The sequence below is a fragment of the Coregonus lavaretus genome (genome assembly GCF_964263955.1).
Source record: "Coregonus lavaretus genome assembly, chromosome: 2".
NCBI classification, from domain to species: domain Eukaryota; kingdom Metazoa; phylum Chordata; class Actinopteri; order Salmoniformes; family Salmonidae; genus Coregonus; species Coregonus lavaretus.
The window spans coordinates 44,141,546-44,154,425 of NC_139989.1; the positions used below are offsets into that span (position 1 = coordinate 44,141,546).

At 41.7% G+C, this 12,880-nt stretch overlaps 1 protein-coding gene across 2 annotated transcripts; it reads right to left on the reverse strand.

Annotated features, from left to right (window-relative positions):
• Positions 1 to 1,132: 1,132 nt before the first annotated feature.
• On the reverse strand, positions 1,133 to 12,636 carry LOC311148806 (transmembrane ascorbate-dependent reductase CYB561-like). Of its 2 annotated transcripts, XM_084185788.1 has the most exons (7): positions 12,367 to 12,636; positions 11,561 to 11,602; positions 11,174 to 11,387; positions 4,959 to 5,057; positions 3,857 to 3,960; positions 3,563 to 3,720; positions 1,133 to 3,077 (listed from the first exon to the last, which is right to left on the reverse strand). In XM_084185788.1, exons 3-7 carry the CDS (start codon positions 11,382 to 11,384, stop codon positions 2,882 to 2,884), a joined length of 768 nt encoding a protein of 255 aa, XP_084041914.1. In that variant the 5' UTR covers positions 11,385 to 11,387; positions 11,561 to 11,602; positions 12,367 to 12,636; the 3' UTR covers positions 1,133 to 2,881. The 2 variants fall into 2 exon arrangements, with proteins under 2 accessions (XP_084041914.1, XP_084041913.1); XM_084185787.1 differs by lacking the exon at positions 11,561 to 11,602 and having other exon boundaries at positions 12,367 to 12,615.
• Positions 12,637 to 12,880: the final 244 nt, after the last annotated feature.

Below are 12,880 nucleotides of genomic sequence, written 5' to 3' on the forward strand. Positions count from 1 at the left end.
ATCTATCTATACAAGGTTGTCAATTGTGATGGATTTCATACCTTTGATTTGATACAAGTCAATGCAACACAATTACAGTGCAGTTTACCCACCAGTTTGGTGATACCCTTTACCCCCTACTGGCACTTAGTATGAACAACAATCAGCTGAAAACGGATACTTGTCTTACAAGAACAAATTAACCACTTATCTGTGAAGTTTACATTTTTATTTACTGTAGTCTTAATTCTTGTATTTTTTACTCAGTCATTTGTTGCTTAAAAATTTCAAACATTTCAAACTGTTTTTTAAATTATTATTTACTTTGTATTGGTGTGCTTGATTATGTTTGGAGGGGTTTGTTTGGTAATAGGTGGAGCCTCTCCGATCTGATTGGTTCATAAACACTCCAACCAGGACATTGAAGGAAATGAATGAACCAGTTGATTGATATTGACAAGAGATGCATCCAAAAGGTTAACCCTACGTCTGAGACTGTTGCCTGATTTGGAGGGATTTATCCCTACAGTCAATACCCTCTCCTGTCCGGATTAACTCCCAAGAAAACTTTGTTTTGATAGTTCCAGTGTAAATAACTGTACATGCTGAGCTGCATAGAAGTGCATGTTTGTTCTCTGCTTACTCCCATGCTGATATAAACAGGTAATATGTATTTGTAACATGTTTGTATAGCAGTTTATCAATATTGATTCTTACAAATCAATATTTGGAGGGGGAAGCGGGGGAACTGATGGAACAGCCATCTTTTTTTATCTTGGAAGGAGAAGGCAAATATTTTTCCCTTTTACTGTTTTTTTGGGGCTTGCTGAGCAGAGTTCTCTGTAAATTGTCTGTATATGTGAGTTGTGGCGTTTTGAAACGAGAAGGTAATAAGAAACATGAATGCGTTTTTAACTCAGTTAAGCGATTGTAAAATGTACAATCAACTGTATGTATGAGGAAATGTACTTATTTAAAAATAGTTACCACTTCAAAGAAAACAATGTGTCGGCTCCTTGACTTTTCTTTTAGCTTGTTCACACCATCATCGGCAAAGTGCCTCCTAAACTCAGACGCCACTTAAACACATGTTGACACAGATAATGTTTGACTATATCAAACAACGCACACCCAAAAACCCACCTATCCAGTATCAAGGTCATGATTGAGTCATGCATCTTTAATAACAGTGATATGACGGCAATATAGGTTGTAATAATTTGGTCAGTCAGCAGTGTCTACTGTACAGAACAAGTTCACAAGTGAAAATATATAAGCAGTGATATTGAATCTCAAGTAATCTTAGTTACATTATGCTTTAAACTGATTAAATATGAGGACAAGTAGATGCTTTAAACAAAGCAAATTACGGAATACATGACACATTCATCTACCAAAACCATTGACTGTTACATAATATCTATTCTCTTAAATACAATCATATACAGCAAACATGGATACAACCGATATAAGCAGCTTATTTAATGTACAATTACATACAGTTTGACACATACTATAACTCCCTTCTCTGAGCATTTTACACTTAAACACTACAGAAGCATAAAGATTTTTTCTGAATACCAAATCGACCCCTTAGCCCAGTTTTTCAAAATGTTTAATCTGGATAAAAATGATCCTGATTCTGTAACCCCCTATTTTGCAATTCAGGATCAGATCAATTGAGCCGTTCTTTCAAAAAGGATCAGATGATTCTGATCCAGATTCTACAATATTATGATCACAGAATCTGGATTTTCAGTGCTTTAAGTAGGCCTACACCTTGCCATCTACTGGACAGGTCATGACTACTTCTACACGGTCATTGTGAAACAGATTAATTAAAGTAACTAAGATGAAAGATGTCTGCATATCACTTAAGAACATGCATTTATTTGACACTTCTCAATATAACTGACCACATACCGATACTGCAGTCGATTTAACCTTTAAATGTTCTTACATCTTAGTTACATTGAAATGTCTTGGTTGTAGTGCCTTTCACCTTTCTAAATCCACCCTTCAAGTCTGAAAAGATTATCCCGATTTTCGGTGTCAAAATCAAATCGTATTTGTCACATACCTTTGACTAATTGAATCAGGTGTGCCAGTTTAGGGTTAAAACAAAAATATGAAACGTCTTGGGGGGCCCGAGGAGAGGGTTGGGAAACCCTGAATCAATAGTAAAAATTCAACCCAGCCGAACATAAGGAATGGTGAAGAAACTGTTTTAAGATATCCAATCCTTTCAGATCTACAGTAGTGCCTAGGTGTCATTTAGAATTCAACCCAAAACATCCAGGCATCGTTCAGTCACAATTTGGTGCATCCTTTTGGTCCTTTCAGTTTATCATAAATTCAACACTGCCAACAGATGGTTAATTCAATATTTTTTGTCACAACGAACAACATATACCTGAATGATCTGCAACTTCTTAATTTATCACAAGCTTGAAAGTTAAGAGTTTGTTTAACGAGGAGTAACTTCCAGTGTTACCAGTTTGGGCAGTATTACAAAGTATAACCCTACTGCCCTAGATGAAGGCACAACTAACTGGCTTGGACACGGCTTTGTCCTCACTAAATACTTATCAAAGGCTATTTTGTTTTGAAAGACCTAATATGGCACTTTTGTGATGGTTCATCTGTGGCAGCAATCAAATACTTTGGTCAAATCAGTCCTCTCATACCTCAGTTTCGCCACAAGGGGGTGTAGAATGGCTCATGAGATGTGACATGAAATGGAGAGACAGCATATCAGACTCCAACTGGTCCTGGAGAGATACTGGGTGTGCAGGCTTTTGTTCTAGCCCAGCTCTCATACACCAGATTTTTTAAATAAAAGTCTGCACACACAGTAGCTTTTCAGACCAGATTGTTTCCTGGTTTAAGTGAAAAGGGGAAGTTAAGGCGAGTTGGGGCTCCCTCCTCCCTCAGTCAGGGTCTTAAAGTGCACAGATAAGGCCTCCTCCTCTGGGTGCGGGGGTCTTCTGAAGTCCTCCCGTGTCACCACGTAGCCTACCAGAATCCCAAAAGCTACTAACACCAGTCCCAGCATGTTACCCAGGATCCCCTCTGGCACAAACTGTGAATATGTGTGCCTGGGAAGAAAAAGGATTTCTGTATTATATCATAATGGCAACTTTTGTAAAGAATCGTTAGTTATAAATGTTCCGTGTGACTCAAGATGACCTTAAGCATAACAACATATGGCACCAAACAACAGGATAATGATTCATAATGTGCAAAGACTCCATGTCTGACCATGTTGTCATAAAGATAGCCCAGACAGCAAAACCCCAGCTTTCACCAAACATACCCTGTACAATAATTAACTCTCCTATGGTTTAGCAGGGTAGAGCTGGGCAAAGTAGTAGCACTTCAACATCATCCAAAGTGACAAACATAGCACTGACTTGAACATCTGGCACTTCTCTTACCAAATGACTTTTCCCTTTTAACCCAATAATTATGTGCATTTCTGTATTTTAGCATACCACCTAAAATCCATGCCATTTGTATAAATGTCTTCATTGTAAGTGGTGGTATGGATATTGGAACTGAGCCCCTGCACAGTAATACTCACTGGATACTGAAGAACAGTTTCTCTGAAATGCCCAGTAGGCAGGTGGCTAGGGACATGGCGAGCATGGCCAGGCCAAAGAAGACATGTAGTGGCAGGTACCAGCTCCGCAGCGCCATTAACGTCCCAGGGAAGAGGAAGAAACCCAGCCCCATCAGCCACTGAGGAGGGAGTAGAGGACTAATGTTATTAAACTATTATGCATGAATTGTAATTCTGATACAAGGAAGAAATTATTTGTTTGGTTTTTGTGTGTGCATGTGACTGCGTGAAGGAGAAAGAGAGCCGAGGGCTGACCTGTACACAGAAGAGAACAAAGGTGAGCATGCCGCACCAGCTGTGGAGGGAGTACATGTTGGGGATCTTGTTATGATTATGGAAGTCAAACACAGCCACGATACCTGAGGAGATACAATGATACATGCTGTCATCAGCACTAGCTAGCATGAGAAAGTGTCAATCTTTCCCATTAATTTTGTCTAGAACAATCTTGATAAATTATGACTTAGTACATAAATGAATGTTACTCTGTATAGTGTTTTTTACCTGCCTCCATGTATGAATTTGTGGGTATTATTTATTTGATCACCCTGCTTGCAAACCAAATGTTTCTGAGTCAATAAGGATTGCCTGAAGCCAGATTGCAGCGTTTAGACCAGGGCTGCCCAACCCTCTTCCTGGAGATCTACCGTCCTGTGGGTTTTCAGTCCAACCCTAATTTAACACACCTGATTCTACTTATTAGCTGCTCAACAAGACCTTAACTAGCTGAATCAGATATGCTAAATTAGGGTTGGACTGAAAACCTACAGGACAGTAGATCTCCAGGAAGAGGGTTGGGCAGCCCTGGTTTAGACTGATGACCAGTTTGGGTAGACCTGCCTGTTTCCATGACTACTCCAGACCTCAGTACATGACGTAGGCTACGGTGATTCACAGATTTACACACCCATGGTGCACCACTGATTCATGGTTAGTATGCGCAGTCTCATCTCATGTTACCCATGTTCGTAGCCTACTACGTTTGTACATTTTTTAACCTTGCCAGTTCCCTTATATTTTGAGGAGCCATGCCATCACCGTTAAGTAGTTTGTATTTGTTTTTCTCCTGAAAAGAATGATGATTTCTATGTCTGCCCTAGCTGTGGGCCTGAACAACTGATCTGGCCCTAGAGAACCAATTTATGACCCTCCAATAGATAAGTCCACTTGTTTGTCTTACCATGTAAGACATGTCATTTATATATTCAACTAACTAGCTAGGTTAGGCATTTTCCTTTATATACAATAGCTACACATTTAGATTAGTTTAGAATGTTTGGGTTCAAGGGGAAAAGGCCAAAACAACAAGTCTTGCCCTTAGACACGGACACCCTCCACACACACACACAGGCCTTACCCACTATGCTGATAATGAGGGCGAGAAGGTGGAGCACAGCATGGAGAATCTTGACATTGCGTTTGCTTTCATTCCTAAATACTCTGTACACCAGGATCGCTATGAGAGAGACAAACAAGTCTGGTTAGCATTCACATAAGTCTCTATTCAAATAGAATCATTTCCACAAGAAGGTGATAATAGTAAAGTCAATCCTGGCTAAATATACAGTGGTCAGACTTTACATAATTTTCACACGTAGTACATGGAATGTGTAAATTCATTGTTGTAATAACGTGCTTATACACTAATTTGAAATAAAACAAATAATAGTTTAGCTTCAAACATTGCTTTTGCACCTTAATCTGCTGTAACCATTTAAAAAGTTAGTCATTACTGTTGTCATAGTACCATAATCACACCCTACATGGCACCAAGGGCAATAACAGGTGGGATACTACAAAAGAAAGGGTGAATCAGGGTAGTTATGGGGTTGTCTTAGTCCCAGTGAGTTTGAGGTGAAGGTTAAGTAAGGTTAGGCTTCGAGTGGGGCAGAAGTCATTCAACAAGACCACTACAATGCATTTTCACAAACACTTGACATGTAGCTGCCACCAAGGTCACACCAACACAGACAGGGTTGGTTAGCAGAAAAATGTTACAGAAATGCTATGAGAACACAATAAACAACTGTTCAAATCAAATGTTATTTGTCACATGCGCTGAATACAACAGGTGTAGACCTTACAGTGAAATGCTTACTTACAAGCCCTTAACCAACAATGCAGTTAAGAAAGAATACCTAAAAAAAAAAGGAATAAAAGTAACAAAATTAAAGAGCAGCAGTAAAATAACAATAGCGAGGCTATATACAGTGGGTACCGGCACAGAGTCAATGTGGGGGGGGGGGGGGGGGGGGGGGGGGGCAATGCAAATAGTCTGTGTAGCCATTTGATTAGATGTTCAGGAGTCTTATGGCTTGGGGGTAGAAGCTGTCTTGGAGCCTCTTGGACCTAGACTTGACACTCCAGTACCGCTTGCCATGCGGTAGCAGAGAGAACAGTCTATGACTAGGGTAGCTGGAGTATAGGGCCTTCCTCTGACACCGCCTGGTATAGGAGGTCCTGGATGGCAGGAAGCTTGGCCCCAGTGATGTACTGGGCCGTACGCACTACCCTCTGTAGTGCCTTGCAGTTGGAGGCCGAGCTGTTGTCATACCAGGCGGTGATGCAACCAGTCAGGATGCTCTCGATGATGCAGCTGTAGAACCTCTTGAGGATCTGAGGACCCATGCCAAATCTTTTCAGTTTCCTGAGGGGGAAAAGGCGTTGTCGTGCCCTCTTCACGACTGTCTTGGTGTGCTTGGACCATGTTAGTTTGTTGGTGATGTGGACACCAAGAAACTTGAAGCTCTCAACCTGCTCCACTACAGCCCCGTCGATGAGATTGGGGGCGTGCTCGGTCCTCTTTTTCCTGTAGTCCACAATCATCTCCTTTGTCTTGTTAACGTTGAGGGAGAGGTTGTTGTCCTGGCACCACATGGCCAGGTCTCTGACCTCCTCCCTATAGGCTGTCTCGTCGTTGTCGGTGAACAGGCCTACCACTGTTGTGTCATCGGCAAACTTAATGATGGTGTTGGAGTCGTGCCTGGCCATGCAGTCATGAGTGAACAGGGAGTACAGGAGGAGACTGAGCACACACCCCTGAGGGGCCCCCGTGTTTGAGGATCAGCGTGGCGGATGTGTTGTTACCTACCCTTACCACCTGGGGTGCGGCCCGTCAGGAAGTCCAGGATCCAGTTGCAGAGGGAGGGGTTTAGTCCCAGGGTCCTTAGCTTAGTGATGAGCTTTGAGGGCACTATGGTGTTGAACGTTGAGCTGTAGTCAATGAATAGCATTCTCACATAGGTGTTCCTTTTGTCCAGGTGTGAAAGGGCAGTGTGGAGTGCAATAGAAATTGCATCATCTGTGGATCTGTTGGGGCGGTATGCAAATTGGAGTGGGTCTAGGGTTTCCGGGATAATGGTGTTTGTGAGCCATGACCAGCCTTTCTAAGCACTTCATGGCTACAGACGTGAGTGCTATGGGTCGGTAGTCATTTAGGCAGGTTACCTTAGTGTTCTTGGGCACAGGGACTATGGTGGTCTGCTTGAAACATGTTGGTATTACAGACTCAGACAGGGAGAGTTTGAAAATGTCAGTGAAGACACTTGCCAGTTGGTCAGCGCATGCTCGGAGTACACGTCCTGGTAATCCATCTGGCCCTGCGGCCTTGTGAATGTTGACCTGTTTAAAAGTCTTACTCACATCGGCTACGGAGAGCCTGATCACACAGTCGTCCGGAACAGCTGATGCTCTCATGCTTGTTTTAGTGTTATTGCCTCGAAGCGAGCATAGAAATAATTTAGCTCGTCTGGTAGGCTCATGTCACTGGGCAGCTCGCGGCTGTGCTTCCCTTTGTAGTCTAATAGTTTGCAAGCCCTGCCACATCCGACGAGCGTCGGAGCCGGTGTAGTACGATTCAATCTTAGTCCTATATTGACGCTATTCCTGTTTGATGGTTCGTCTGAGGGCATAGCGGGATTTCTTATAAGCTTCCGGGTTAGAGTCCCACTCCTTGAAAGCGGCAGCTCTACCCTTTAGCTCAGTGCGGATGTTGCCTGTAATCAATGGCTTCTGGTTGGGGTATGTACGTACAGTCACTGTGGGGACGACGTCATCAATGCACTTATTGATGAAGCCAGTGACTGATGTGGTGTACTCCTCAATGCCATCGGAAGAATCCCGAAACATATTCCAGTCTGTGCTAGCAAAACAGTCCTGCTTCATCTGACCAATTTTTTATTGACCGAGTCACTGGTGCTTTTTGCTTTAGTTTTTGCTTGTAAGCAGGAATCAGGAGGATAGAATTATGGTCAGATTTGCCAAATGGAGGGCGAGGGAGAGATTTGTACGTGTCTCTGTGTGTGGAGTAAAGGTGGTCTATAGTTTTTTTCCCCCTCTGGTTGCACATTTAACATGCTGGTAGAACTTAGGTAAAACGGATTTAAGTTTCCCTGCATTAAAGTCCCCGGCTGCCTCTGGATGAGCGTTTTCCTGTTTGCTTATGGCTGTATACAGCTAATTGAGTGTGGTCTTAGTGCCAGCATCGGTTTGTGGTGGTAAATAGACAGCTACGAAGAATATAGATGAAAACTCTCTTGGTAGTGTGGTCTACAGCTTATCATGAGATACTCTACCTCAGGCGAGCAAAACCTTGAGACTTCCTTAGATATCATGTACCAGCTGTTGTTTACAAATACACTACTGGTCAAAAGTTTTAGAACACCTACTCATTTAAGGGTTTTTCTTTATTTTTACAATTTTCTACATTGTAGAATAATAGTGAAGACATAAACTATGAAATAACACATATGGAATCATGTAGTAACCCAAAAAAGTGTTAAACAAATCAAAATATGTTATATTTGAGATTCTTCAAATAGCCACCCTTTGCCTTGATGACAGATTTGCACACGCTTGGCATTCTCTCAACCAGCTTCATGAGGTAATCACCTGGAATGCATTTCAATTAAACAGGTGTGCCTTCTTAAAAGTTAATTTGTGGAATGTATTTCCTTCTTAATGAGTTTGAGCAAATCAGTTGTTGTGACAAGGTAGGGGGGTATACAGAAGATAGCCCTATTTGGTAAATGACCAAGTCCATATTATGGCAAGAACAGCTCAAATAAGCAAAGAGAAACGACAGTCCATCATTACTTTAAGACATGAAGGTCAGTCAATACGGAACATTTCAAGAACTTTGAAAGTTTCTTCAAGTGCAGTCGCAAAAACCATCAAGCGCTATGATGAAACTGGCTCTCATGAGGACAGCCACAGGAATGGAAGACCCAGAGTTACCTTTGCTGCAGAGGATAAGTTCATTAGAGTTACCAGCCTCAAATTGCAGCCCAAATAAATACTTCACAGAGTTCAAATAACAGACATGTTCAGAGGAGACTGTGTGAATCAGGCCTTCATGGTCGAATTTCTGCAAAGAAACCCCTACTAAAGGACACCAATAAGAAGAAGAGACTTGCTTTGGCCAAGAAACACGAGCAATGGACATTAGACCGTTGGAATTTTGTCCTTTGGTCTGGAGTCCAAATTTGAGATTTTTGGTTCCAACCGCCGTGTCTTTGGGCTGTGTAAGGGCTGTGTAAGGGCTGTGTAAGGCCTATTTTACCAAGAAGGAGAGTGATGGAGTGCTGCATCACATGACCTAGCCTCCACAATCCCAACCTCAACTAAATTGAGATGGTTTGGGATGAGTTGGACCGCAGAGTGAAGGAAAAGTAGCCAACAAGTGCTCAGCATATGTGGAAACTCCTTCAAGACTGTTGGAAAGCATTCCAGGTGAAGCTGGTTGAGAGAATGCCAAGAGTGTGCAAAGCTGTCATCAAGGCAAAGGGTGGCTATTTGAAGAATCTCAAATATAACATATTTTGATTTGTTTAACACTTTTTTGGTTACTCCATATGTGTTATTTCATAGTTTTGATGTCTTCACTATTATTCTACAATGTAGAAAATAGTAAAAATAAAATAAAAACCATTGAATGAGTAGGTGTTCTAAAACTTTTGACCGGTAGTGTATATATAGACTGCCACCCCTTGTCTTACCAGAGGCTGCTGTTCTATCCTGCCGATACAGTGTATAACCGCCAGCTGTATGTTATTCATGTTGTCGTTCAGCCACGACTCGGTGAAATATAAGATATTACAGTTGAATGTCCCGTTGGTAGGATATACATGCTTGTAGTTCGTCCACTATTATCTAGCGATTACATTGGCCAATAGTACCGATGGCAACTGCGTTCTTGTATTATTAAAATTGCAGAAATACTGAAACAACGTTCCAGGCAATTCTCTTTGCTGTGTGTCTCCCGATCCCACTAAGGACAGCTGGTTTCCCTGGAGTGTGTTTTCATCCCAGCTCCATTTGGACTGACCGCTCACACTAATGGCCAAGTGACCTTTAAGGTTTAATATCCTAATTCAATTGCTGTAGCAAGGTTAGGAATCAAAAGGCTACAGCTGACTTAACTTAATAACAAGCATCTGTTTTGTTGGCTGTTTTATTTGACACCACAAAGGAGATTTTATTTACATTATTGTCAATGGCTGAATAACTTATTTTTCTCTCATTACAATCACGGTTCAGGGACCAATGGAAAACCCTTTGAACACTGAATCTGACCTTTCCCCTTTGCTTTCCAGTAAGTGTTTATCATAGTACCATTTATTATTTGTGGGAACAAATCCCTGCATTACTAATTTATCTCTCTCCCTCTCACAAAGAGAGGGGGAGAAACACAATGGCCTGGAAACAAACAAAAAATAATAAAATCTCTGCTCCTCCCACCCTAATAGCATTAGGGATTTATGCCTGTTGCAAAGCGTGCCCTTAGGCCTGTGCCTGAGCCCTGTGTAGCGTTAGCTTAGTATCACACTAATGCAATAGGTCAGAAGACCCCTAGGATTACAGAGCAGACATCAGAGAAGACAACTAACTACCATTGTGGCTCAAAGAAGACACTGGCCTCAGCTTCCCTCTGTTCTCGACAGTGTTGTTCATCTACCTCCTCCATCTTACCTATAAATCAAATCAAATTGTATTGGTCTCATACGCATATTTAGCAGATGTTATAGCGGGTGTAGCAAAATGCTTGTGTTCCTAGCCCCAACAGTGCAATAATATCTAACAATACACACAAATCTAAAAGTAAAATAATATAATTAAGAAATACAGAAATATTAAGACGAGCAATGTCTGAGTGTGTGTGTACATGTATGTGATGGGGTGTATAGACGACATGGACAGTATATGGATAGAATATGCAGTATATATGAAGAATACGTTGTATAGAATAGTATATGTACAGCAATAGTTAAATAGGATAGGCCTTCACTAGAATACAGTATATACATATGAGAAATTAGTAAAACAGTATGTAAACATTATTAAAGCGACCAGTGTTACATTACTAAAGTGACCAGTGTTCCATTATTAAAGTGACCAGTGTTCCATGTCTATGTACATAGGGCAGCAGTAATGGAGAGCTACTTTATTGCTCTTTACCAATTCGATCACTGGGACAATGAGCCATTAATTGAGGCGATTTATTAAAAGGTGTTTAACTAAATTCCTGGAGGAATGGTTTTAATTCTAATTTTAGTTGGTTTAATTCTGCCCTACCGTCTCCATAGAGAAAGACCAGGCCCAGGACCATGCAGAGGGGATGTACATTGAACTCCTGTCCCGAACCGTCCCAGGCGTAGCCTCCATGATAGCTGCCCATCCACACGCCCGTGATCACCACACAGGCCAGGCCTAGAACCTGAGTCCCCCCCACGTACCACGGGAAGGAGCCCAGGCCTTGCACGGCCCGCTGAGGGCTATCTTCCATGGTCTTGGAGGGAGAGGAGAGATAGAGGGAGAATGATGGTTTAGTCCAGTGGTTCACAAGTGTATGTCTTATGACTAGTTTCCTGACTATGTGAACCAACCAGGAAAACCTCCAGGCCCATGTTAGGACCCACCTATAGCTTTCTGAAATTACCTTTGACCCATGAAAGAACAAACCTGTGATCTGATCCTTGCCCTAGTCTCTTACCAGTCACCACCCTAAAGGAGTCAGGGAAATAACCAAATAGGGTATCAGTCCATTCATGTCTGCGGGATTGAGAAACAGAAGTGTCCTTTCCTGCGCTGCTTCTGGGCTCATGTGATGATGTGCATGTGAGAGCGCAGTGGGCTACACTGGGTAAACTACTCTCACATCCATGTGAAAAACACTTACATGACTAGGTGTTTTCTCTTCAGATTAATAACAGTTTGTTATAGGCTATGAGTATGAATGTGTTTATTCAAAGTTTCAATGTGATTGTGTATTCAGTTGAATATTTGTTACATGAGTATGACAGCGTTTTCATTCAAAGTGTGTGTATTCAGTTAAAGTTGTGTAGTTTAGCCTACACCACTTGTTTGTGTTTTTTACTAGATGGTATACAGCTACGGACGGAAGTTACTTTCATAGGTAAGGAGAATTTATGCAGCAGGTTAGGTAAAGGGTTAGCGTTAACTAAAATACACTCCTGACATGGTACGAAACGTCCCAACAGTTATTTTAGGCTACTGATTGGATTTGATATGGATTATGTCGGAAACAAGAACCAAATCTCCCACATGTTGGGAGAAATGTGATTAAATTAACGCAAACTGTCAAACTATATGGACAAACAAAACACTTTATATGCTATCTTAGACTATAATGGTGGATACCAAACGTTCAGGAGCTCTATCCAATCCTCAAACACCTGCAGACTTCATGACAGGTGAATAGCAACTTTAATAGCAAACATCCGTATGACAGGACACGTTCCACTTACAGTTTAGTCTTCAAATAATCTGCTTTTCCTGCAAGTCTGAGAGGGAGTGGAGATCCTTGTTCCGCTCCTTCTGTGTGCTTTAGACTGGTTCCTAGATACGACTACAATTTTCGTAGTAGCCTCATTACTAAAGAAACGCAATAAGTATCTCTAGCCTGCCACTAAATATTTCACAATAAGCTTTATACTCCTCACACGACGCGCGCTCCACAAAAACGTTGCCTGTGGGTGGATCTGTCGACTGGTCGTGACAGACACAGTGGCGCAGCTAAAAGTTGAGTTGACAGAAATACGTAATACACTCCTCCTCTCCATTCAAACAGAGTCAAATGCAGAGGAGGGAGGAGTACAAACAGAATTCAGAGAGGATCATGTCTGGCACCGCACTGCCGAAAATGTCTGAAGGTCTGTTACCTTGGCTACCCAGGGCGTCCTTGCAGATGCAGACCCGTCATTGAATCATTATATATATATATATATATATATATCATATATTTTAATTCTGATTTTTAAG

Coding starts and splice junctions, on each gene's coding strand:
- LOC311148806 (XM_084185788.1), bottom strand. CDS start 11,384: ATGGAAGATAGCCCTCAGCGGGCCGTGCAAGGCCTGGGCTCCTTCCCG. Junction 3,721..3,856: donor TTGTTCTCTTCTGTGTACAG/GTCAGCCCTCGG, acceptor CTCCCTCCTCAG/TGGCTGATGGGGCTGGGTTT. Junction 3,078..3,562: donor AAACTGTTCTTCAGTATCCA/GTGAGTATTACT, acceptor TTTTCTTCCCAG/GCACACATATTCACAGTTTG.